Raw genomic sequence first — 24,746 nt, forward strand, 5'->3', positions numbered from 1 at the left:
TTTTTCAAGTCTCGCCAATTGCTTACTCTTTTGAATAATAAATTCAATTAGAATAATTGAAACTCTTTTAGTTCTAGTTTTGGCCATCTTCTGGTGAATGTACAATGTTAATGATTTGAAAATTAGTACTCTGTATCAGGTAATTCTGATTTTTTTTAGTTTTTCTATTATGTAATAGGTGTCACTAGGTTCGAGGTGGCTCCAGATTTTTGATTTTTCAAGAATTTTTCGAATTTCTTCATAACTGCGTCGACTTTCGGCTGAATAAGTCGATAGTTCCTTTCATTTTAATTCATCAATTTCTTATTCTTGTGCTAAATATCAATCAAATTCTCCTTTAGCCACCTTCTGACGAGAGTGCAAAGTTAATCATTTTAGAAGTTAGTATTCTGCTTCATGTAAGTAAAAATTATTTCGTTTCAATACTGTGCATTAGATGTCACTACACGTGATGCGGTTTCGGGTATCTTCGGAATGAACAGCTGGTTGCCAACTTCAAAACGATTCGTTCAATACTTCTTCGATTTCCATTTCCACCTTTTGTCATTTGTGACAGTTACATTTTAGTTTCCAATTAGATTGTGTTGGCGAGGAAGTTGGGACATTATTGTCGATAAAGAACGGAAGAAATGAAAACAAAGTAGTGAATTGTTATTGGAAAAAGGAATTATTGCTAGTATCAACTTGATTTCTGAACTCGTATTGTGTGAATAAAATTTTCAAAATGGGGTCCCTATTTCGAAGTGCCGAAATGACTTTGTGTCAGTTGTTTTTGCAAAGTGAAGCTGCTTATGCATGTGTTTCGGAACTAGGTGAACTTGGATTAGTACAGTTCAGAGATGTGAGTGAATAAAACCTGGCCAATCGTTAGAAATCGATTCATGAAAATTACTTTCCCCTAGCTCAATCCAGACGTCAATGTTTTTCAAAGAAAATTCGTCAACGAAGTTCGTCGCTGCGATGAAATGGAAAGGAAACTTCGATATCTTGAAAAGGAAATCAAGAAGGATGGAATACCAATGTTGGATACCGGAGAAAATCCTGAAGCTCCCCAACCAAGGGAGATGATAGATTTAGAGGTCAGTGCTTTCTGATTGCAAATTCTGTTTCTCTTCCTATTCATCACTATTTTGTTTTATATTTCCTTATAAGATTTGATTAATGTGAAACAAAAAGAATTATATATAATTCAATTACTCAAATATTTGTATTGGACGAACATATTGTTCCTTCTATCATCTAACCAAATTTTCAGGCAACTTTCGAGAAACTTGAAAATGAGTTGAGAGAAGTCAATCAAAATGCCGAGGCCTTAAAAAGGAACTTCTTAGAACTAACTGAATTGAAACAAATTCTTCGAAAAACACAAGTATTCTTTGATGAAGTAAGTAATTTTTCTGATTTCTTATTTATTGCATGTCTGTATAAAATAGGTGATTAGTTTTTCACATTTGGCATCTCTATTTTTTTGGTGAGAATGTGATTACGGTTTTTCATCTCTTGAATCCATTTGAAAATCCATCCATGATCCGTTGATTGCTTCCAACTCTTTCAACTGATTGAAAAAAAAAGGAAGAATGAATCCAGTTATCACCTGCCTAGTTCTAGTGTATCTTAATTTCATTTGAAACATTAGAAAAAGTCATAAAGTTACATATAGAGCTCTTGACTGTTTCTTATCAGAAAAAATAGTTCTGATCTCAGTAAATTTACAATTTTTTGAATGATGAGATTTTTTATGAATTATCCTGATTTTTTTTGTACTGGATGGTATCAGTAGTAAAAAGGCATTCTGAAACTGTTTGGTACTAATATAACAACTGAGAATTTAGTGATTTCTTTATTGATATTGCTTAACTTTCCTTGAAAGACTAATTTGTAAATACTTCATGAATTCTTGTCAATATTAATTGGATGTATGGTTAGGTTTTATCACCACTAACCACAGAAAACGTGAATTATATAACGATTTTGAATAATTATTAAATATTTTGATAGACTATGCCTATAATTTTAGCATCATAAAATCAATACTTTTTTTTACCTTGGAGAGGTGTTAGCTTTGATTGTTTTCAATCAGATTTATGGTGATATTGCCCTTGAAGTATTTACAATTTTTAGTTTTAGTGTTTTGTTATATTGTTTAGAATATTAACATGAAATTCATTTGCTGAATTTTCGTCTCTGAGGTGATATAATCATAATTTTCCACTCTAAAGTTTTCCTACTAACTCTGAATATTTTTGCAAAATGAGAGAGTATTCCAGATAGTAAGATGGACACTTATGTTGATTGGGTAATTTTTTCAACCCCATAATGCTAATTATTTCAGCCTGGTTCCGCATTGCCTTCGAGTTTCTTGTTTTGTGTTATTTCTATTGTTTTTTTATTTTTTCTTCTTCTTTTTCTGGTGGTGGGTTTATGTTATTTCTTCTTTTTAATGTGTTAACAGTATTGTGGGCTTCATCGTGGTTTAAGCTAAATTCTACCAAGTCCTTGTTCTGAAGATTGAAAATACAAATTATTCTTGAAAATTTTTCGCTAATGAAGCGGACCAAAACTTATACGTTGATTCAACGTTCACAAGACGGCTGTCCTTCATCCAGTATTGATAGTTCGTTGTGTATAACTTTAAAACCGCGAAAAATTGTCTTTAATGGTATCCATTAAGAAAATTTTTGACAAGATTCTATATAAAATTAAATCAATCCAATAGCTTATTACGTATGTATTTTGGAAGTTAATCGTCATGTGAACGCCAACTTTCAATTTTTCCCATCCTCTGCATTTTCCCCTTTATTTATTTGGAACTCATTTTACTTATTTTCCCCTCCTTTTTGAAATTACAGTGATTTTTTTTCTCCCCAGCTCTTTACTTTATGAGTAATTTTCCTTATAATGAGAAGATTGAGTGGCTTCTTCATTTTAAATTCGTTTATCTAGTTTTGAAATCATCTAATTCAATAGGAGCAATTAATGTATAATATTCAATTGAACATGCTGTTTACCTTGATAATTTGATAAGACTCTCAGAGTTTTAAAAGTTCATTATCTTGCCCCTGAATCGAGATCTCTGATTCAAGGAACATTTTTCTTGTCTTCAGAAAATATTTGCTTAGTAAGTATTATATAAAAATAAATAACTTCATAGATTATAGATGAAGGCTTCAAGTTATTGTTTCAATACTACTGCTTCAGTCTTTGTCAAAGAATTTATTTCTGTTAATTTGTTTCTTGACCTGTATAGTTGATCAAAGATTGCGGTCAAAATAGGCAATAGGTGTTGAATCTTAATTTTTAATCTTCATTGGAAATTATGCATATTACAGATAGCAATTTCAGTGTAACACCTACTTGTGTTTGTGGGGTTGCAGTGCTTATTGAATTCTAATCACTTTTTAAGTTGTGAAGTTCTCAATTACAATGAATATTAATGAAGACCAAAATGAACAGTATAATAAACAGGTTCTGATTCTACAAATCGGAAAGAAATACGCATTTGAAAATGAAGAGATGAGATAAAAAAACAGAATGATCTTGACATATTGGTACCTCTTATCAGTTTCATTAGAAAACCATCACTTTTTCAGTGTTCATTTATGTTTCCAAAGTAACTATAATCTGTTTTGTTTTACTGAGGGTCTACTTCAAGATTGTGACCTCAAAAACTAGGTGAATTTTTGGATTACTCAGCTGATAGTGATTCATAGCAGAAAATTGCATAGTTTGCAAATACTGTTCGCAAGTTGCGTCAACAAATCAAACTGCTCTTCTAGGGTTTCAACCATTTATACTCTGTTGGTTACTCTGAAAGATGGATTTTTCCTGTTATGACTCAGCTGTTCTTCAACACCTACTCTTTCATTATTGCAACTTTATCAGATGATTTCTCATAACTAATACATTGTTTTTCGTTTTTATTTTTCTGTTGCTTACAAATTTCAATTTTTTTTATTTAATTTTTTATTTTAAGTTAAGTGTATCCTAGCCTTCCCTATGTACTCACCCATTACCAGTTCCCAACTCAGACGTTCATGTTGTTATTATCGTTTTATTTGTTTTAATGTGAAACAATTAAGGACAAACTCATTACTAATATTTTTTAACAAAGTCTGAATCGAAAAGATTTTTTCTCTTAACAGTTTAATTTTTCTTGAATATCTCTTCACAAAGGATCAATAAAATCTAGAACACATCTGTTATTTGTAGGACTTTTCTTTCAATTGAAACTTTCAGTCTGTTTCACTTCCTGTTATATTCAGTGTATTATTATTTTTATTTCCATGTCCTTCGAACTGAACAGATGTTTATCTCGAATTTTATGAAGCAGATTTCAGTGATGATCTTTGGTCTTGTTTCTTTTATCTCCCTTCTTGGGGAGTATGTTCAATTTTATTTCTATCTGAAATAATCTGTATCATCCTTCAAGCCATTGTGTTATCTGTCTTTGTGCACTTCTATACTCAGTATGCGGTCTTCCATCCTCTGTATTATTATTTATTTCATTCACTTTATGTTTTTTTATTCATTGAGGTTTTATTAATTAAACAGGGTCATTCCCAAAATGTTAATCAGTCATTTTTAAAGCTCTGGTTTGTGGTTCTACAAATTTGCATGAGATGATGTTGGCACTAAAATTTTTTTGGTTGAAATATTTAATGATTAACCTTTATCGAATAACCCTGTATAACTGTTTGTTCCTTTGAGCAATTCTCGTCTATCCCTTCCTGATCCTTAAGCTGCTCATTTTGATCCGTATTGTGAGGAGTATATTCTATTCGGAAAAATTCTGACCTTTAACGCTTGCCATGATTGAGTAACTGCCAATGCTTAGAATGTTGCTTCATCTTTTAAAACTTGCGTTGTGCCGTCGCCACGCCCGTGCGGAGCTAGAAAGCTGGTAAAAAAAAGATAAAGAAAGATTTGGAGCCGGTTTTTGGGTGGGTAGATGGAGATTAGCTTAGGTTTGTTCAGTTGGAGGCAATGTGTTACTAGGCTGAACGTGGCGCATCTGCCCATCAGATGGCCGACCCAACCAGGGAGGAGGAACAGGTCACGCTGCTCGGGGAGGAGGGCCTAAGGGCAGGCGGCCAGGCCCTCAAATTAGGGTAATTCAACAAACACACAATATTTTCTCAAACTTTTTTTTTTCACCTCTCTCAAGATTGTGCGGATGTTGTGATCTTGTCGACGCCGAAACCTAGCTTCGAAATTTTCTTCGTTTTGATGGCATATTTATGATGCTTCGAATTTTTTTTAGGGAGACGAAAAATTTTGTTTTTATCACTTCGTTAATACCAGATTATCAACATGTGTTTATGGCTATCTAAAGTGTGTTTCTAGTTGAGTTTTTTTCTCGAATTAAATATTGCTGGCGTTGAACTAGTGCAGGTTTTTTGGCAATTGTTGAATTAATTCAAAATTTATCTGTCTAAATTTTTTGGTTTGTTAGAAAATGTATAAATCGAGAATGACTCCATCAGCTTTAAACATAGCAGAATGATTATGAAAACATCGTAAAAATCCACGAGAAATAAATGAGTAATTGTTGAGAAATAAGGAGACTGTAGAGGAGATATGACATTTTCGACCATTCCAGAAACTGGAGATTTCAACATCAATTTGACCAATCCGGGTCCATCATAAATCCATCAACTTACATTCGTTATAATGGCAACATTGTATATTATTTTCTGACAGTTCTTATGTCATTTATATTCAGTAGATTATGACATTTAATCATGGAAAGATACACGATTCAACAAAGTTTAGACATAATTGCTACATGATTTATCAAAATCAGTGCTCAATTGTGGATACTGAGAGAAACTGAATAATAATTCATGGACATTATTCAGTTAATGGATTCACTATTCGTCGTATTTCAGACAAATTTGAAAGTGGTACCGAGTACGGCTCAGCACTGGGTACTGGTACTGGTGTATAATAAAAAGCACTTTGAAATTTTTCGATAATACAGTGAATAGTGAGTCGATTAACTAAATAAATAATGTCGTTTATGAATTAATCTAAAATTTGTATCATTTCTATTGAAAAATGCTTCAAAAACTGACAATAAACATCAGAATTGGTAATATCCTCGATTTCAAGTTGAAGAATATTGGTTGAAGTTAGTTTGATTGAAAATAATAAGAATAAGTTATCTAGGTTGAGAGTTATCCAAAAACGTACTGTCACCGTAAGTGAGTAGTGATATACAGGTTCTACCCCTTTTGAAATTTGCAAATGCGATAACGATGAGCTTTAAGAAACTGAAAGAAAAGTTCTGAATGTGGCGCATTTGATCGAAAAAATCTTTCAATTAGAAACACACTTGTGATAGAGAACACAAACGCCGTTGACCTGAATAAGATAACTACGGCACAGCCAAATTCTTTTTATTTTATACATATCCATTTCCAAAGCAAGAGTTATGTTACATAATATTATTACGTTAGTATCTGTCATCAGTATCAGTTTTCATTCCACTGAACTCTCAAGTGATAAATTATTTAGAACGAGGGAGATTAAAGCACTGTTGACATTTAATAACGAATGACATAAACTGACACTAATGACAGTTGTTCAGGTTTACCAACTCATCAGATGTTTACCGCTCACACCATTTGGTCAGTAACTGAAAAACTAATGAAATCCTTGTTATCACTTGATTTTCACGAGGTATGAGAAGAATGGTTTCAGGTTGAAGCCGAGACAAGATCACAGCATCCGAACGAGCAGCTGCATCAGCCAAAGACCCGATCGTATCCGCAAAAGTTTTGGCGACGTCATCAGACTTTTAATGTTTACTAAAAGCATCTTTTTTTTCCTGTCTTCTTCCGATAATGATTTTTAACAGTTTGTAAATATCCCCAAAACTGGAGCGGTACGTTCGAGGTTGGGCATATAGTGAGGGTTTATCTAATTGGCTTCGGAAATAGAGAAAAATGTTAACGTTGTTCTTCCAGCACTATTTCTTCAAGGCTGACACGGTGAATTACCGGACTACTTTGAGGCAAGCAGTCTCCCTCTCTCTCTCTGTTGTAAAATATATTGGCTATTTTCCAGATCGCTGTTTTGGACGGCAGACCGTCAGAAATAACTCGAATCATTTTTTTAACGGGAATGTTATTGACTTCAAACGTTGAAATTCAACTGAAAAATGAAACAAATATCGCAAAAATGGCGTGGCAGGATCGAGGGGGGCAAATTTTGATGACTTTCACAGACATTTTTATTTATTTTTTGACAAAAATTCTAGTTTTTTCACTGAATACTGTTGGTTGACACCATAGAGTAATAAACATAGATGGAGGGAGTATACGCAAGTATACATGTAACAAACATGGTTAGATTACGTTGTCGGATTGTGATATATTTAAAGAACAACAATTTTACTATATCATTATGAATTTATATTATATTGAATGAAATATATTTATCTGAGTGATTCTCAATTAAATATGCAAATTTGAATTTTTACAATCGGATACTTTTCCTAATTGTTGAATTTATAGTATGCAAAATATTTGTTATTTTCTGTATATACCTGCTGAAATTCAAGGTTTGGCAACTTCTGCTCTCCTAGTGTCATCGGTTGTTTCACGTCGTTTGTCGCGCTTGAAGATTGTTTTCTGAATTTCTGATCTATTCAAATATTTATTTCAATATATTTTAAGTTGATATGAAACGTTGATTCACTATGAGACATAAGAAGTTCGTTCTTTGTGGAGAAACTCGCGAATTGAGTGAAATATCGTATCACTGATATGTTTTCATTTCCTCGCGCTTCATGCCAAATTTAACAGTTTATGTTGGGGACAAAATTTGCTTACTGAAAATGACATATGCTCCCTCTATTTATGTTTATTACTCTGAGGTTGACACAAATTCAATTAATCAATAGTAATCAATAGTTTCCTTCGATGGACGAAGATATTCATTCTTGAATCAAGTCTTCATGAAATCTTCGATTTCTTGGTTTGAGGTTGTCTTAAGTTTCATTATTTCTTCGTTCTTTTAGATGTTTTCGCCTTTGTTTTATTTTTCTTATCCACTGAATATTTGAGTTGTGGGTGGGATTTGTCAATAATGTCCCCATTATTAAAAACACGGTCTGTTGTCGAAGACAGTTGAATAATCCATTAACCTAGCTAAAAATTCGTGCGAGTAATGTGTCGTACCATGTGACCTCCTTTTTACCTTGAATCTAATTAATAGTATCTTTACCAAAAAGTCACTTGAAAGTTGAATAACTGATGTTATTTTCCGTCTACTAACTGTTGGAGTTTAAGAATTTTTGGTGTATAATAAAAACGGATTTTTTAGCATGTTCTTACAAATTCCTTTCAGAATGCTGTATATTTCCTGTTCATATATTTTTCTTGTATTTCTGTTTAAAATTGTTACTTGCGAACAAGTGTACGCCTCGGGAAATACTTTTTGGTTTAGAATCTAAAATGAAATTTTAGGACGATTTCAGATTATTTTCAGAGTATTAATAACAATTCTGAATAACAAACTAATAGCGCAATAGTTGGCTTATGCTGATTGCTTGAGTTTTTAAGAGGCACAGGGCTGTAATAACCAGAAATTGAATTCCTTTCACTTTGTTCTTTTCTTTTTCTTGTATCATCAAATAAAAACATCGAGTAGCATTTATTATATTTTTGAAAATATGAAAAGAAGAATAGAATTAAGAAAAAATCCAATGCGATGCATGATTTTTTTTCACTCTATTCGAAACAACTTTTGATTAACGTAAATCTGACTGAAATAGTGGAAACTGTTAATAAGAGTAAATGTGACGGCTGTTATTTTCCAAAATCAAGTATTTGAAAATTTTCCATCGCGATTGTACCTCAAAGATAAGAATCAACATCATCGGGGATTCAGATGTTTCGTTATTGTTGGTAATTAATTATTTCATAATTTTATTATCCATCATTTATTTCAAATTACCTTCATTATTCTTCACCATTTCGCCAATGGGAATCAAGTTTAGAATATTTTACGCCTTTTGTTATAAAATTATACGAATGGTGTATATTCTTTGTTAGGGTACTTAAGAGACAAGGTCGATGTGTTTTATTTGAATAATTACATTCACCTACCTTATTTTGGAACAATGCCCAACACATTGAAACTTTACTTCATTTTTATCGAGTATTGATTCTTATCATTAATTATGTTTGAGACGATTATTTCATGAAACATTTTATATAAACACGATATTGTAGACATGCTCATTCCAGACATGAAAATTGAGATAGGAAAATGAATGATAATTTGAATTGAAGCTACTGTAAAAAGTCTATCGAGGACATACGCTGGTTTTTCGATGAGTTTTGTTCAGTTTTCAAATAGAAATTTGTTCATTAAGAAGCCTTGTGGATTTTATGTGGAATATACTTTTTTTTTTGGATGAATTCTCGAATAATTTGCATCTCTTCGATACATTGAACCCATTTACAATACAAAATTCAAGACTTGAGACTAACTGATAAAATGGAGAGCACCTAAACAAACTGACCTATGACAGATAACTCTCATACTCCTCGTGAATGAGAGGACAGCTAAGCCAACTTAGCAACAAAAAAAAAAATAGAATTTTTAGATGGATGACGTTTTATTTGCATTTCATGTTGTTCATGTAAAGGATTAATCATTTGCATCTAAGAACCTAAGAAACATTGGGAATTCCATCGTTTAGAGTTAGAAAATCCCATGGATTATTTTCGAACGAAGTAGGTACTATTTAAAAACCGTAGATCCCGTGCAAGATGAAATGTCAATTACAGGATATAATTTGTTTTTGATTTGCAAACTATACGATGTGTGTTAGTAAAGTTAGTCAGAAATTAGCAGATAGATGATGTTTACTATCTTGTTGACAGTTTCAAATGATGAGGTTGTTGAACCGCACAAATAGTAAGAAATTGATTTGTGTACCTATTGGGAATTTTGAATTATTGCAGGATATATTTCAACAATTAAATATACAGGGTCATTCACGAAAAGACGTGGAATTAAGTACATACTGAAAATGGTTTTGGTACATGAATTTTTTGACGTTGGTATTTCCATAGTTGTGTAACTTACAGTTAGAGATTACTTTGTTTTTTCATTTGAAACAACCTATAAGTTTCTCATGAATCTGATTTTTCGATCATTTCGCTAGTTGGGTTTTTATCAAAAATATTGACAATTCACACCACAAATTTTCTGCTAACGTATCATTTAAATAATCTACTGTATTACATTTGTAAGGTGATCTTTGAGGTTATCGTAAACATGGTTCAAACATTTGAGATATTGTAGAGGTTGGTCAAAAATAATTTAAGAAAACGTGTTACATGTTTTTCATATGGTTATTATGGTTCAATATAGGGTAATTCATTAGGAATGAAATGGTTATCATGGTAACACTGAATATTATTTCTTGACATTTCTTGTGTCCATTTCTTATTCCTATAAGAAAACCCTTGATAGGAAAAATGACTATTTTTGTTGGTATTTAAAATTTCAAAAATAATCCGTTTTTGAGAATAACATTATCAGAACTAATTATCGATCAATATATTGTATAATATATCAAATATCGAAGTTATATTAGCATCTCATGCCAATTTTCATTTCGTGAATGAGCCTGTATATAACCCGAAATAATTCAAACATATGATAGTGCACACAAAGCAATTTTGAAATATTTCTGCTATTTTTTTTAATTTCAAATGTAGAATTTCCGAATTCTAACCTATTTCTGGCAGTAAACGTCTCAGATTTATCTTCAGCATCGTTTGATGTAACAGATTGACGAAAACACTCTGGCTCTTCTTGAAAACTTCGAAAGTGATCCCTTCAAAATAATTTCGGTAATATCAATTATTTACAATTTCAAATATAGTTTTGAAGGAATCGCTTGGCAATCACGCTTTGAGGATGAACTTGTTTGCGTAGTTTTGGCGTTTTATTTATTTCTTTTACTCTTTGAACATACTGGACTTGGTATTTAGGCTTTCAGTGTCTTGGGTAATGTACAAAATGTTTGTGTTTTACACGAGTTTGTGCGTTTGGGTTAGCTTGGTTTTGTGTTTCCTATTAACAATGACGATAATCTGCATTTTTTATGTATAGCACTGTAGCGGATTCATTAAGAATCTGCAATCGTCGCCTTAGCTTTCTTTATATTTGGGTCTTGATCATAGTCATGTCAATTATCGATTACAAAACAATGATTTAATTGCGTTTTACATATGCGTGAATTGTCTGGTTTCTGACGAAATGACGAGGTTGTTCTAAACTGTGCCAGTTGGTATGAAACTTGTTTCAAATTCAGAGTTATTTACCATAAGTTTTTTGTCGAGTTTCTCCTGAAGAACGTCTAAAAATTTTTATAAAATATTGAAACCGTTAAATCTGGAGTCTTTTGAGTGACGTTTCATAAGAAAATTGGGAAGAAATAACCATTATAAGAATTAAACATTGTGTGAAAAAAGCAGGGTTTCTATTGAAATTATATGGATTCTCGAGGCTATGATTTGAATTACATTATTCAGTGACAAAAACTTTATAAGGCTGATAATGAATGAGATATTCTTTTGTATCAAGAAACAGTAGTTGAAATTAGAGTACCTACTCCAGGAGATAAATTCATCATCACCTGGTCAAATTCACCTTGAGCAAATTTTGATTTCGTCCACGGTATCGAATTTTCTTATGTATCCAACCTGCAATTTATTTTTTTTATAACAATCTCGATTATTTTTTCGACTGCCAAGGTTGACATCATAACATGTTCGGAAACTGGTATGAAGTTTTTTTTACGTAAATCTCTTAATCTTCACGGTCATGATCAAATTGCTAAGACAACAAAAGAATGATTCACGCCCTTAGAAAAATCTTTATCGGCCTCAAATATTAATGTTTTTACGGCCGATATTATATTACGACACGAACGTTTTAGAAATTTAATGAGCGGTTTATTGCAAAGTAAACAATATAATTTGTGATTATCAGCGTCGTAAAGATCAGATAGCTGCATGAATATTGTGACAGAGATCTAGGAATCGTGCGATTTGCTCATCAGTTATGTAGGGTGTCATAGACTCCAACTATCTATCTGTTTTCATGAAAATTATTAATAAATATTCATGACAACACGTCCTTCAATAAGTCCCGGACCTGGCTCACAGATGGCACCACTATAATCCATTAAAATATAAGACGGAGCAATATAAACTGAATAAATCGCATGTTTCGCTTAAAGGGCATTTTGTTATTGGCCAAATCCTATCCCTACTTCGTCCTTAACAGACTCCAAGGATCATACCCTCTACGGAATGTTGATATCAATTGTAATTTGATTATTTGTATATCCATTTCACAGAAGAGTAAAAAACAAAATCTACGGCTTCACTTGTTGAGATGTTTTGTATATTTTATCTGTAGTTTAATAGAGGGTACACACTGTACGATTATGTGAATTATACTTAGTTCGACTCTGGACGGACAGTTCCTCTTCCTATTCGAAGATCTTCCTATTTATAAGTGAACATGTTTATATTGCACCGTCTTATATCAAGCTTCAAAAGATGCGTGTCAAAATTGATAGATATTGAAGTTTAAATGAAGTTACCTTTGTTGTTTGAACAATTGATGAAAAAATTGAAAGAATTGCTTTTCCAACTGCCTGTTGATCAACCAACTTTTTCTCTAGGTTCTCAAGATTGTACAAGGAGCATTCTCAATACACAAAACACGTTTTTATCAAAACATTTTCATACAAAAACAACATTCAATATCTAGACTTAACGACGAAATTTTGGCGCTTACTATAGAGAAATAAAAGTGGTTTGGCAATGATGGTGCCATCAATCCTTCTGGACTGGGACTCATTGAGTGACGTGTTACTATGAAAGGTAATACCAAAAATATATTTCGAAATCAAGAATTTCCTGAGAATTTATAAGGAACGTTTTGTTCCTTTCAAATTGACCACGGTAAGAAGCCAAACTAATTCGATTCTTCTCAATTGTTAGACTGCATTTGAAGGCGGTGAAAGTATCAAGCTCAAGCCTATTCCGCAATTAGCACAAGTAGGACGATGACCTCAACATTTGATATACATATCCGCTATCTTATACAGTGGAAAAGGTGGCACTAGATCTTTCAGGTATAACTCAACATAACTTTGGGAAAAACTCTTACATCTAGTGCCTCCTCTAGAACAAAAATTTGAATCATAAATTGATCAATCCTTCAATCCTTTGAGAGCGACCTAAGTTTGATTCTGATTAATTTTGACAATATGTATGTCGATCTGTGTGTCCTCAAATCCTTGTAAAAGGACTTAATTCCGATAATGTAAATTGTTCTGTATTTTCGATTGCTAGGTCTTTTCAAAAAGGTCGTTTTCGACCCGGAAATGTCTCTTTTTGAATGTGACCCAGTGTATTCACTCTACTCTTCCCAGATATCCGAAATCGGAAAGGTTTAGCGAACGATCATGACGAAAATAAATCTTTATCCTTGTACAGCGTGACGTCACGTCTTATCATTGTATTAATTATTTTATTGACGAAATTTCCTTAACGCAGAAACCTCACAATTCTATACGCGCACCGATTTGGACAGAGCAAATCGGATATTTTCACATGTGCTATGATCAAGACCGACTTATGTATGTCATATTGAATGATGTTGCATATGAAAACGCACCTCGAGAACGTTGTGGCCGGTCTGACACCAAGCTCGAATATATCAAAGTTCAATATCTTTATCTCCCCTATGCGGGATCTAATTGAGTTTGGACTGTTGCTTTGTACTCGATCTCTGTAGGAAATAACCAGTTAGAGATATGTGGGCAGTATTCTCGGAGATCGTTTACACAAGAATTCGTTCAACAGGAACTATCGCAACTGTGCTTTGTTGTGAACGAAAACTCTCTTGATATTCGTCTTTTTTTTCTATCTACTGTTTCGTCTCAATGAGGAGACGACAATGTTGCAGGAACAGGAACAAGAAGAACCTTCAATAAAAACTTGAAGACCTTCACTTTCTCCTGATTTGGTATTTGTGGTTGACATCTCTATCGGTTTGAGAGCAGTTTCATTACGTATTGTATTTTAATAAACATTATGGAATTGAAGGTGTTGGCTGTATGCAATCAAATTGCTTAGCACTATCCTCAGGAAGAAATGCAAACAGAAAAATCAAAGCGTGTATACAGATTCATTCTCGGATACAAAATTGAACAAGGTATCAAACAAAAAACCTCATACAAAAAGGAGAATGGAACAATGCAATTCATAATAGACGATAACAAGATGAAAGAGAATATCTGCCTCATTATATTTTTTCTGAGAAGACTAGAAGAGAACAACATAAAAAAGAATTCCCTATGAAATTTTCTGTAAGCTGAGGCTAAGAACCGTTTCTGAGACTTGCTTTTTGAATTTCTGAGAGGTCTTGCAAAAGCATAGGGGTCAACATTGTATAACGTTATAATTTTCTGAAAATCAAAGCAACTATTCACTTCATGAAATGAGAAAACTCAATTTTAATGAGCCTTCACAAGACTCATCATAATTACCCCCTTTTTTTTTAACGGTTCCCACAACATTCGAGAGGTGCATTTTCGGAACAACATAGTATCGGGTGTTGGCACAATGGGTATCTTAATTGTGTTGTGTTGTGTTGAGCAGCACGAGGGGGGTATAAACCCCACTGACTCAATGACCAGGGCCCTCATAAGCGAAGACTCTATCGCCCGACAAAGCACCCTTGGCCCCGTCCAACTGGGGTACGTATCACACTCCATAAGACACCCGTTCACCTCCATTAGCTCACCTAACGAAAACCGTTCATTCCGAAACGAAAGGTCGCCCTTTGAGCCCACCACTTCGAGCCAAACGAATCAGAGACGGGACGGATTGAATCATATTGATTTTTGACGAGTCAGATCAATTTTTGATGAGTCAGATTTGATTTTGATGTTTTAAATTGATTGTTAATGAGAGTTAAATTGATTTTTGATGAATTAAATTGATTTTTGATGAGTCCGATCTAATTTTGAGGAGTCAGATTGAATTTTGATGAGTCTAATTGATTTTTGATGAGTCAGATTGATTTTTGCTAAGCATAATTAATTTTTGATCAGTCCGATTAATTTTTGATGAGCCAGATTGATTTTCGATGAGTCAGATTGAATTTTGATGAGTCTGATTCAATTTTAATAAGTCGAATCGATTTTGATGATTCAAGTTGATTTTTGATGGGTCAAATTTAATTTTCATGAATGAAATTGATTTTTGATGAGACATATTGAATTTTGAAGAGTCGGATTGAATTTTGATGAGTCATATTGAAGTTTAGTGAGTCGAATTGATTTTTGATGAATCAGATTGAATTTTAAGTCAGGCCGAGTATTGGGGATACAGTTTGACTTTTAAGTGGTTGATCTATTAATAATGTTGATGAGTCATATGGAGGTTTAATGAATCAGGTTAAACCCGATCTGGATTCCTTTGGTTTGAAGGGGGGTGTTTAAGGGCCTCATTTACGAATGAAATTTTTCACTCGTGATTGTGATACCGTGTTAGTGGAATTTTCGACTCATTTAACTTTTTGCGTCTTGTCATCGTGACTCTGTCTTCAGATGATCTGAGGAATCATCAAATATAAGGTGTATTTTGGGAAAGTGTAGTGATTCATTTCCACCTATAAAAATCTGTTCTTGCGAATGCTTTGAATGCAAAAAAAGTTCCTTTTTCTTAGTCATTAGAAATGCTGCGAATTGCACAAATTCCTGCATTTCGTCAAATGTGAAACGACCTCGTGAAGAATATGTGAGGCGAAAAGCACATTTATTATCAAGTAACGAGGACAGAGTTACAGGCATGACGCCGATAATGTATCTGACTAACACCATTAACTTTTTACTGCCCATTCGCAAAAAAAAAATACAATAAATGAAGCACGAAAATGGGGTCACCAATGTACTCAAAACACGAGCACAAGTCTCGTTGCTTTGCAATATTGCACTGCTTAGACGATAAATCACATGCTAGAGCGAATTGGTCCAAGTACATGGTTTCATTTTAGGGGATTTCTATTTATGGTCACTTCTGCTTTGCATGGCTTCGTCGATTCTTCAACAATTGACCGTTTGATGATTTCATCGAATACAAAGCAATTTGATAAGAGTTATCGTCCCCGATGTGATAATTTGAGTCAGACCCCCTCAGTGGGCATGGAAGTGCACAATTGCACAAGTTTTATTATTCCGATAGTGAACCTTGAAAATCTAAAAAATATATCAAGCTCTTCCTTGAAGTACTGACAGTTAACGTTTTAGAATGAAAGGAATCATAAAATCCAAACTTTTTCTCGGAAACGATAAGAGCTGTTTACTTGAACCGTTCAGAAATTCCAAGGAATCATATTAAAACGAAATATTCCTTGAAAACGTGCCCTTATACCATCATGACACTTAAAATTTGTATTGCTACCTTTTTTTTAATACAATATTCTTAACTGCATAGTTTTAGCCTTGATATAGTTTCGGAAATAAAAATCAGTTGAATTATGATTTTGTTTATTAGGTTTATATATTGACTGACATAGGAGGATTTAATAAAACTTACTATGTGAAGTATTTTTTTCGAAAAATAGGTTTCTTGATTCAGAATATAAATTTATAGAGGGTTTTTAAATTGACGCTAACATTGTAGGAAACGAAAATTAAGGAGGGTCTTACTTTTTTTTTCTGAGTCCTTTCTTTGAAATTGAGGAAACTTTTTGTTTTCATTGAATATCTTCTATCTGGAACAATTTAGAAGAATGAGTTTCAAAGTTTCTGGAATTTTTCAATACATTAAAAATGAAATATGTATACATATTTAATTTTGAAAACTTTACTCAGAAGACAAATTCTTTATGCAACTTTTTTGTATCATGAATTTTCAACTATAATTAGTACATAGTTTGATTACTAAATATGTAATGATGTTCAGACTCAATTCGATTTTATAATTTATTGAGAAAATTGAGTAGGCTGCTAACTTTCTCAAAAGTTTCAACAGGAAATGAATGGAAAGAGAAGGCGCTTTCAAAAAAAGAATACATGAACGACCCCTCTCTTTTCGATCTAATATATTTCAGAAGGTTCTAAAATCTTTTGGATCAATTTGGAAACACTATTCAATCCATATTTTCCTGATTTTCAAATTGGTAGATGATTATTATTTCCCATTACCTTTTCTTTTTTAAAGGAATAAATTCCTTGAATCTTTTGAGATAGGTATAAGTAATATCCATTGCAAAAGATCGCTGAAATGACTTTTTATTTGTTTATTGCTCGAAGATAGATGTTTTAAAACACATCTATGTGTTTCAGATAAAAACCAGCTCCAAAAGATTCCTTCTGACGCACGTAATTTGGTTCTTATCGCCGATATTTATCACTTTTATCAAAATGTGGTCTGCCCCGTATTGAATTCCATCTATTTGTTTTATTGTAAAAATACAATACAAGTTTTTTTTTCCTCCTGTCACTAAATAAACTCGAAATTGTGTAATTCACTCAGTTTGTATGAATCGTTCCACTCGTTCTGTTTACTCAGCAAACATTTATTCAACAACATAATTACTAAACGATTACATCTATTAGCGTTTATATTTATTGTACCGTACGTCCGTGAAAATTTTAACAATATAATGGGATTGTCGCCTTTTTTTCTTCTCTAAAACACCTATAGAAACCGGCAACGTGCTGTTTGTACTTGAAAGGATAATGATATCATCACGCATAAACGTGGTCATTGGAATAGGAGTTTGATTCGTGAATGGTTTATAGATAGAGACTATAGAGTTAACTTTTGATGGATTCTGGCAACACTGCTTTTCGATACGAATCGTGAAACCAAAAGCCATGCAATGCTGCTGCGTTTTCAAAATATTAAGCGCACAAAAAGTAATGAACTTTTTCTTATATATAAGTTATGAATATCGATGTGTTCAATTATTTTTTGCGGTTTGTTGTGAATATCTTTAATGCCTTGTTGGGTTTAAAACGCACTAATAGGCCTTTTTCGTGTATATTTCTGTTCAAAATGTACATGCCTTCAGGTTTTTTCTTGACGTTTGAGCAATCATGAAATTCAACCAAATTTTTTCCCTGAAATGAGGGTAGACCAACACCATTTTCATCTGTTCAACATGACACAACACAAATCAGGATGGACAGTGTTTTAACAGTAATGGTTGTTCTAATTTCACTCCATATTTTGTTACTTGTATAATTGTATTAATACAAAAAAAAGTGATATTAATCTCTCAAATTTTAATGAACTAAACATAATAATAACTTCAAGGTTTGCAGCATTTTAATAAGCTTCGAAAAAGTGAAGGTTGATCTTGCCAAAAAAAAGACATGAAAATATGTGTCAAAACGTACACAAAAAAGGCCTACTGTGATACGGGGGTTAACGTTGAGATTCAAATGACGTATGCTCTGCCAGTTTGAACATTTTTTTACGCTACTTTTTGGAGCATGCATCAAGAAAAAAAAAATTTAAAAAAAGTATGTTATAAAAACAAAATTTGTTGTTTGTTTGCAACGCCAATTATCTCTCAAGTATTCACAGCAAGCATACCAACTCTATATATATCTGTATTCATATCGATCGTATTCTTGAAAAATAGTATCTCGATTTCTTATAGGTTGATCAACGCGAATTTGGACTAATCAGTTGTCAAATGATTGAGTTGCTCAAAGCATTTTAATTTACTTTTTATCATACCTGCATCATAATGCTTTTTCTCTGAACTAAAAAGCGCAATCTCAAGATTAGAACAAGTTATTTTTAAAAGATACCTAGACGGCAAAAACAAGTTCAACTTTTTATTTCAGGTCTTTTTTCTTCACGATCCATGTAATCAACTTTTCATATTCTTTATAATAGGCATTTCTTGATTTTTCCGGTATCAATTTTGATCCAGTATCCTCTACTTCAATATTTCAGATGATAGTTTTCGAACTGTCAGATGAGCTGATAAAGGAATATAATTATAACTCAATTATAACTTACAGCATCATTATTAAAATTATAATGCAGGTATAATGAAAAATATCGTATGATACACGTGCATAAGTGTGTTTGAAGCATTAGCATTTTGCGCCTGCTTCAAAAGTTCACTTACACACTTGTGTCATAATATATAGCATTATCTCGAACTAATTTGACACAAAGTTAACAGTACAGTTAGAAAAAATCAAAATCTACCGATCAAATCAGATGAATCTCATTACTTTTTATGTAGTAGGTATTTTGACTACCCCTAGGGTCAAGTTGGTACTCCATTTTCGTAACATAAAGAAACAAGCTAACAATCATCAACAACTAACACCGTCCATCAATTCAACTGATCAATTACGATAAGGTGAAATTGCATTATCGGATATTTTCTTGTTCGAACAGTTTTCCGGAAAAACATTTCGACCCGGAGGACTTCCTGCCATGGTCAGTAATTTATTTTTTATATAGGTATTGCGAAATTGTAGTTGCTAATTATGTTTATGAACACGTTCCAATCGCAAACATTAACGTAGTAGTTGCTTCAACGCTTCATGTTTCTAGCATTTGATAAGTTTGTGTTTTTTTTGTTTTGTTTTTGTTTTTCTTTAACGTTACCAATCGACTTTGCCGAATGAAGTTCACTGTTGTTGTGGACAAAATTCTGACATGCTGGTAAGAACAACTGAACATTTTTTCCATATCCGATTTCAAAAAGGCCCCTTTCAAGATGTATTTTTTTTCCAATATCGATTATTGAGGAGGGTATCTTGAAAGTGTCCTATGAAAACGGATCTAGCTATCAGTTTGGATGACTCGCTGAGCTGTTAACCCTTTTTTTGATATGCTTGCAACATTGCCAAGGAGATTTTCTAATAGACTTTTCACAATATAGCTTCGTCGCTGGAGTTATACTAAGAGAGAGAATTCCCGCTTTTGAACGCATGCTTTGGAGAGCTTGTCGAGGAAATGTATTTCTTCGTCAAGCTGAAATAGAGACTCCGTTGGAAGATCCCTCTACTGTAAGTACACTCAATAATTTCACTTAGACCAATAAAAACTGAACATTTTCGTATTCATTTTAGGGTGATCAAGTTTACAAATCTGTGTTCATCATATTCTTCCAAGGAGACCAGTTGAAAACTCGAGTAAAAAAGATTTGTGAGGGTTTTCGTGCTACCCTTTATCCATGTCCAGAAGCCCCAACAGATAGAAGAGAAATGGCGATGGGGGTCATGACAAGAATAGAGGATCTTAACACTGTATGTTGATCAAAATGTTGACTAGGAACTATTTCTCGATATTACTTTTATTTCAGGTCTTAGGTCAAACGCAAGATCATAGGCATCGTGTCTTAGTAGCTGCTGCGAAAAATATAAAGAATTGGTTCATTAAAGTCAGGAAAATCAAAGCTATCTATCATACCCTGAATCTTTTCAATCTTGATGTAACTCAAAAGTGCTTGATCGCAGAATGTTGGGTGCCAGTTTTGGACATGGAGAATATTCAACTGGCCCTTAGACGAGGCACTGTGAGTACTCTCCACCTATTCTTCAGGTGTTCAGACTTCTCAATGCAATTTTTTTTGTAGGAACGCAGTGGGAGTTCAGTACCCCCTATTCTGAACAAAATGGAAACGCCTGAAGATCCACCTACTTACAACAACACAAACAAATTCACTAACGCCTTCCAAATTCTGATCGATTCCTATGGTGTTGCATCGTACAGAGAAATGAATCCATCTCCCTACACCATCATTACTTTCCCCTTCTTGTTTGCGGTTATGTTTGGAGATTTAGGTCATGGTGCAATTGTGACTGTATTCGCTCTTTGGATGATATTAAAGGAAAAACCACTTGCTGCTAAAAAATCTGACAACGAAGTAAGGAATGACTTTGTTTGTTGGGTCTATTGAATCTATTGAATTGTTTTTTCTTTCAGATTTGGAACATCTTTTTCGGCGGCAGGTATCTTATACTGCTTATGGGTTTCTTCTCGATGTACACAGGTTTAATATACAACGATGTCTTCTCCAAATCAATCAACATTTTCGGATCACGCTGGCAAACGTATAATTTAAACACTACCGGCGTCAAATTATTACCCAATGAAATAATGCTTGATCCTGCGACACCTGAATATATGGGTACTCCTTATCCAATCGGAATGGATCCCATATGGCAGTTGGCACAAAATAAAATCATTTTCCAGAACTCTTTCAAGATGAAAATATCGATTATCCTTGGAATAACACACATGTTGTTTGGAGTTTCTATAAGTCTGTTTAATATGAAGTGAGAATCGTTTATAGAGAACATCACAATCTTATTCAAAATGATTCATTTTCAGATATTTCAACCAGACTATGAATATTCTCTTTGATTTCATACCTCAAGTGATCTTCCTGTCCTTCCTATTTCTCTACATGTGTATCATGATGTTCATCAAGTGGTTTGAATACTATGCTTCAAACGAACGTAAGTAAAATTAACATTTCAGTTATAATCATTCAATGATGATTAATTTTCAAAACAGCCGAAGACTTTGCGTATGGTACCAGATGTGCACCATCAATCTTGATCACATTCATCAATATGGTACTGCAAAAGTCAACTCCGGTAGAGGAAGGCTGTAATCCTGAACTGTATCCCGGACAAATGATCCTTCAGAAGGTTCTGTTTATCTGTGCTTTATTATGTGTCCCATGGATGTTGTTAGCTAAGCCTATTTATATTATGAGACAGCGCGCACAGAAGGTGAGAGAAGCAAGAAGTGTTTTCATTGGGAAAGGACCTTCACTTAAAAATCTTCAGATGGGAACCATGATGGCAGTTTTGTTGGCAAGCGTGAATATTGACCATCAACCTCAGTAGTCATTTTCTATGTTGAAAGAGTTTATTAGTTAAAAAGGTAGTTCTCATTGTGGAATTGAAGTTCATCCTGGAAAAAAACTCTGACAAATTGACAGTAAAAGTCAGGCAATGAATGACAACTGCCTCTAATGAGAGATATTCACAAATACCAAAAACTACCAGCCATGTGGTTCTATCAGATAGTTTAGTGTTTAGTCCAATGCCCGATTTCACTGTTTAAACAGTAAATGTTTGTAATGTAAGTCTTGCTTATTGTGTTATAAATTTAAGGAACTACATCATCAAATCACTACTCCCCGTGAGAATGGGGATGCAGAAGCAATGCACAATAACACTTCATCTCCACCTGTGCAACATGGGGGTCACGGAGAGGAAGACAGTGGTACAGGCGATCTTTTCATCCGCCAAGCCATTCATACTATCGAATATGTCTTAGGATCTGTATCCCACACTGCTTCTTACCTCCGTTTGTGGGCCTTGTCACTGGCTCATGCCCGTAAGTTGACCTTGTGGAATAACTCTTTTTATCTCTGATCTTTTTTATTTTCTTCGCAGAGCTATCTGAAGTTTTGTGGACCATGGTGCTGAGTAAGGGTCTTGCTCTAGACGATTGGGTTGGCGGAATAGCTCTCTACCTCATTTTTGCATTTTGGGGTACTCTAACAATTGGTATTCTTGTATTGATGGAAGGATTATCTGCTTTCTTGCATACATTACGTTTGCATTGGTGAGTTTGAATACCAAAAAAAAACAAAACCAGAGAATCACTGACCTGAGTGAAGTCTAGAACTTTTACACGCTTGTTCAAATTAGAATTAATGTGATTTTTCACTAAATTTTATTTAGATATTTGCTTTTATATCCTTAATTCGCTTTTCCAAACACAAATTTGGCACCAAATAATGGAAGCAGGGCATCCTGTATTCTGTTTTGTCTATTTTGGAGTCAATTGCTTGTTTCATTGAAATTTACAAATATTTTAAAAATTAATGTTGCGTCTTCTTGCTATGAGCGACACCCCAGAAAATTGTGCATTTTAATCTTTTTGCATTTCCTACCCTGCAAATAAATATCACTAATTTTGTCCTATTTAGGGTGGAATTCCAGAGCAAATTCTATGAAGGTGCTGGTTATGCATTCCAGCCTTTCGCTTTTGAAGCTATCCTAGATACTGGAAGTACAGGACCTAGTGAGGATTAAAGGAATACCCGAATAGACTAATTGTCACCATAGTTCTTTATCCGTACTTAATTACCTCGAAAGAAATTTAGATTTGATGTTGATGTTCAAAATAATATTCACCACTCAATGTTGATCTGCTAGAGAATATTCCAAGTTGAAATAACTTCTAATCAATCTTATTTAATCAATTGTTGAAAAATGTATCTTGTGCATGCTGTTTGTGAAATAAAGTGAGTAATTATTAAACAATTGTTTTATTGAAGAAATGTTAGTTTGAACTCTTGTCCTACTTTTGAAAGTAAGCCATTACTAAATCAAAACCAATTCTTAATGATGATCTGATGTAAGAATTGTTCATTACATTCTGTAATGGGCATAAATAATTATTATATTGCTCCAAAAAAAATATGTAGTGTCACAACGTGAATATTATAGGGAAATAGAATATTGTGCAACAAATGGGGAAAGTCCAACTTTTCTCGCAAACACAAGAGCGAGAAAAGCACTTTCTCCACATGTTGCACACTATACTTTTCCTAGAACTGCACAAATTTCAATAATTCAAGTAATGGACTTGATTCAAATCAAAATGGCCTTTGTTGACAGTATGTGCTTATTTATTGTATTTCCACAGAAACGACTCAAAGCCCAATTTCATTGGTCTACCAAGCGAGGCGTGGGCAAAGTGCCGTGGGGAATAATATTTCCCACAGTATGAGCAATACATAGTTTTGAAATTGAGTAAGCTATGAAGAATACACTACTTTCCATAGCAGTTGTAGGAAAAAACAATTTTTATTTTCGTTTTATATCTACTTTAAAATTGGATATTTTTGTTCAGTAACGGTTTACCTTTGAATGTGCATTGTATTTTTTATACAAAATCTAAACTTTTGAAAGATCTCATAGAGGCTAAGGAGAAAACATCGAAAATGTTTTGGAAAATTAAAATATCTACCAAAAGTAAGTTGCTATTGGAGTCACTGGAGCATCAAGCGCAGAAACACCAAAGATAGACAACGATTTTTATTCTTTTAATTGAACGAAATCCTGCTGCAGTCCAAAGTTATTTTTGATAAGTATTGGAGGTTGGTAGTAATTTTTCTATTGAAACGGTTTCTATTCCAAGTTGATCCTCAATAAAAATCCAATAATGAGAAAAACATGCTATGAAATAAGAAAAATGAAAACCATACATGAAATGATAAAATTGGTGAACGTAGAAAATAGATCAGTACTTTTTATTCCATTTCAAGATTTTACTCATTCCAAAACAACGGATTTTTAGGAACTGAATTTTTTTTCAAGAAATTTTACTGATAATAAAAATGAACTGAAGATAGAGTTATTCTTTAAACTATGAAATCTAATTGTTCAAATTGAACAATCTGTTATATAAATCTTAAACACAAAGGATAAAAATAAAATTTGCAGAACTATATCAAATCATAAACTTGTTTTCGATAACAAACAAAGTGATCTTTCAAGGTTTCAAAATTAATTGTACCAAAAGTCATTTTCAATAGATTTTTAAATTTACGGTATCCAAAATAAAACAAAAGTTCGGAGCGGGTATTATTTGTTGACAATATACTAAATAGAATTGACGATCAGG

At 33.2% G+C, this 24,746-nt stretch overlaps 1 protein-coding gene across 5 annotated transcripts; it reads left to right on the top strand.

The window, feature by feature from the left end:
- Positions 1-521: 521 nt before the first annotated feature.
- LOC123676896 (V-type proton ATPase 116 kDa subunit a1) lies at positions 522-23,377 on the top strand. Of its 5 annotated transcripts, XM_045613178.1 has the most exons (15): positions 522-841; positions 903-1,079; positions 1,256-1,384; positions 14,706-14,803; positions 19,482-19,523; positions 19,972-20,098; positions 20,162-20,338; positions 20,395-20,607; positions 20,668-20,958; positions 21,018-21,370; positions 21,426-21,553; positions 21,612-21,832; positions 22,220-22,445; positions 22,505-22,676; positions 23,044-23,377. In XM_045613178.1, the coding sequence occupies exons 1-15, from the start codon at positions 725-727 to the stop codon at positions 23,147-23,149; spliced, it is 2,577 nt and encodes an 858-aa protein (XP_045469134.1). In that variant the 5' UTR covers positions 522-724; the 3' UTR covers positions 23,150-23,377. The 5 variants fall into 5 exon arrangements, with proteins under 5 accessions (XP_045469134.1, XP_045469135.1, XP_045469138.1 ...); XM_045613179.1 differs by lacking the exons at positions 14,706-14,803; positions 19,482-19,523 and adding an exon at positions 4,996-5,108 and having other exon boundaries at positions 523-841; XM_045613182.1 differs by lacking the exons at positions 14,706-14,803; positions 19,482-19,523 and adding an exon at positions 5,023-5,108 and having other exon boundaries at positions 523-841.
- The last annotated feature ends 1,369 nt before the right edge of the window (positions 23,378-24,746 follow it).

This window comes from Harmonia axyridis, chromosome 3 (assembly GCF_914767665.1).
Source record: "Harmonia axyridis chromosome 3, icHarAxyr1.1, whole genome shotgun sequence".
NCBI classification, from domain to species: domain Eukaryota; kingdom Metazoa; phylum Arthropoda; class Insecta; order Coleoptera; family Coccinellidae; genus Harmonia; species Harmonia axyridis.

Coding starts and splice junctions, on each gene's coding strand:
- LOC123676896 (XM_045613178.1), top strand. CDS start 725: ATGGGGTCCCTATTTCGAAGTGCCGAAATGACTTTGTGTCAGTTGTTT. Junction 14,804..19,481: donor CTTGGCCCCGTCCAACTGGG/GTACGTATCACA, acceptor TTGTTCGAACAG/TTTTCCGGAAAAACATTTCG. Junction 21,371..21,425: donor ATAAGTCTGTTTAATATGAA/GTGAGAATCGTT, acceptor ATTCATTTTCAG/ATATTTCAACCAGACTATGA.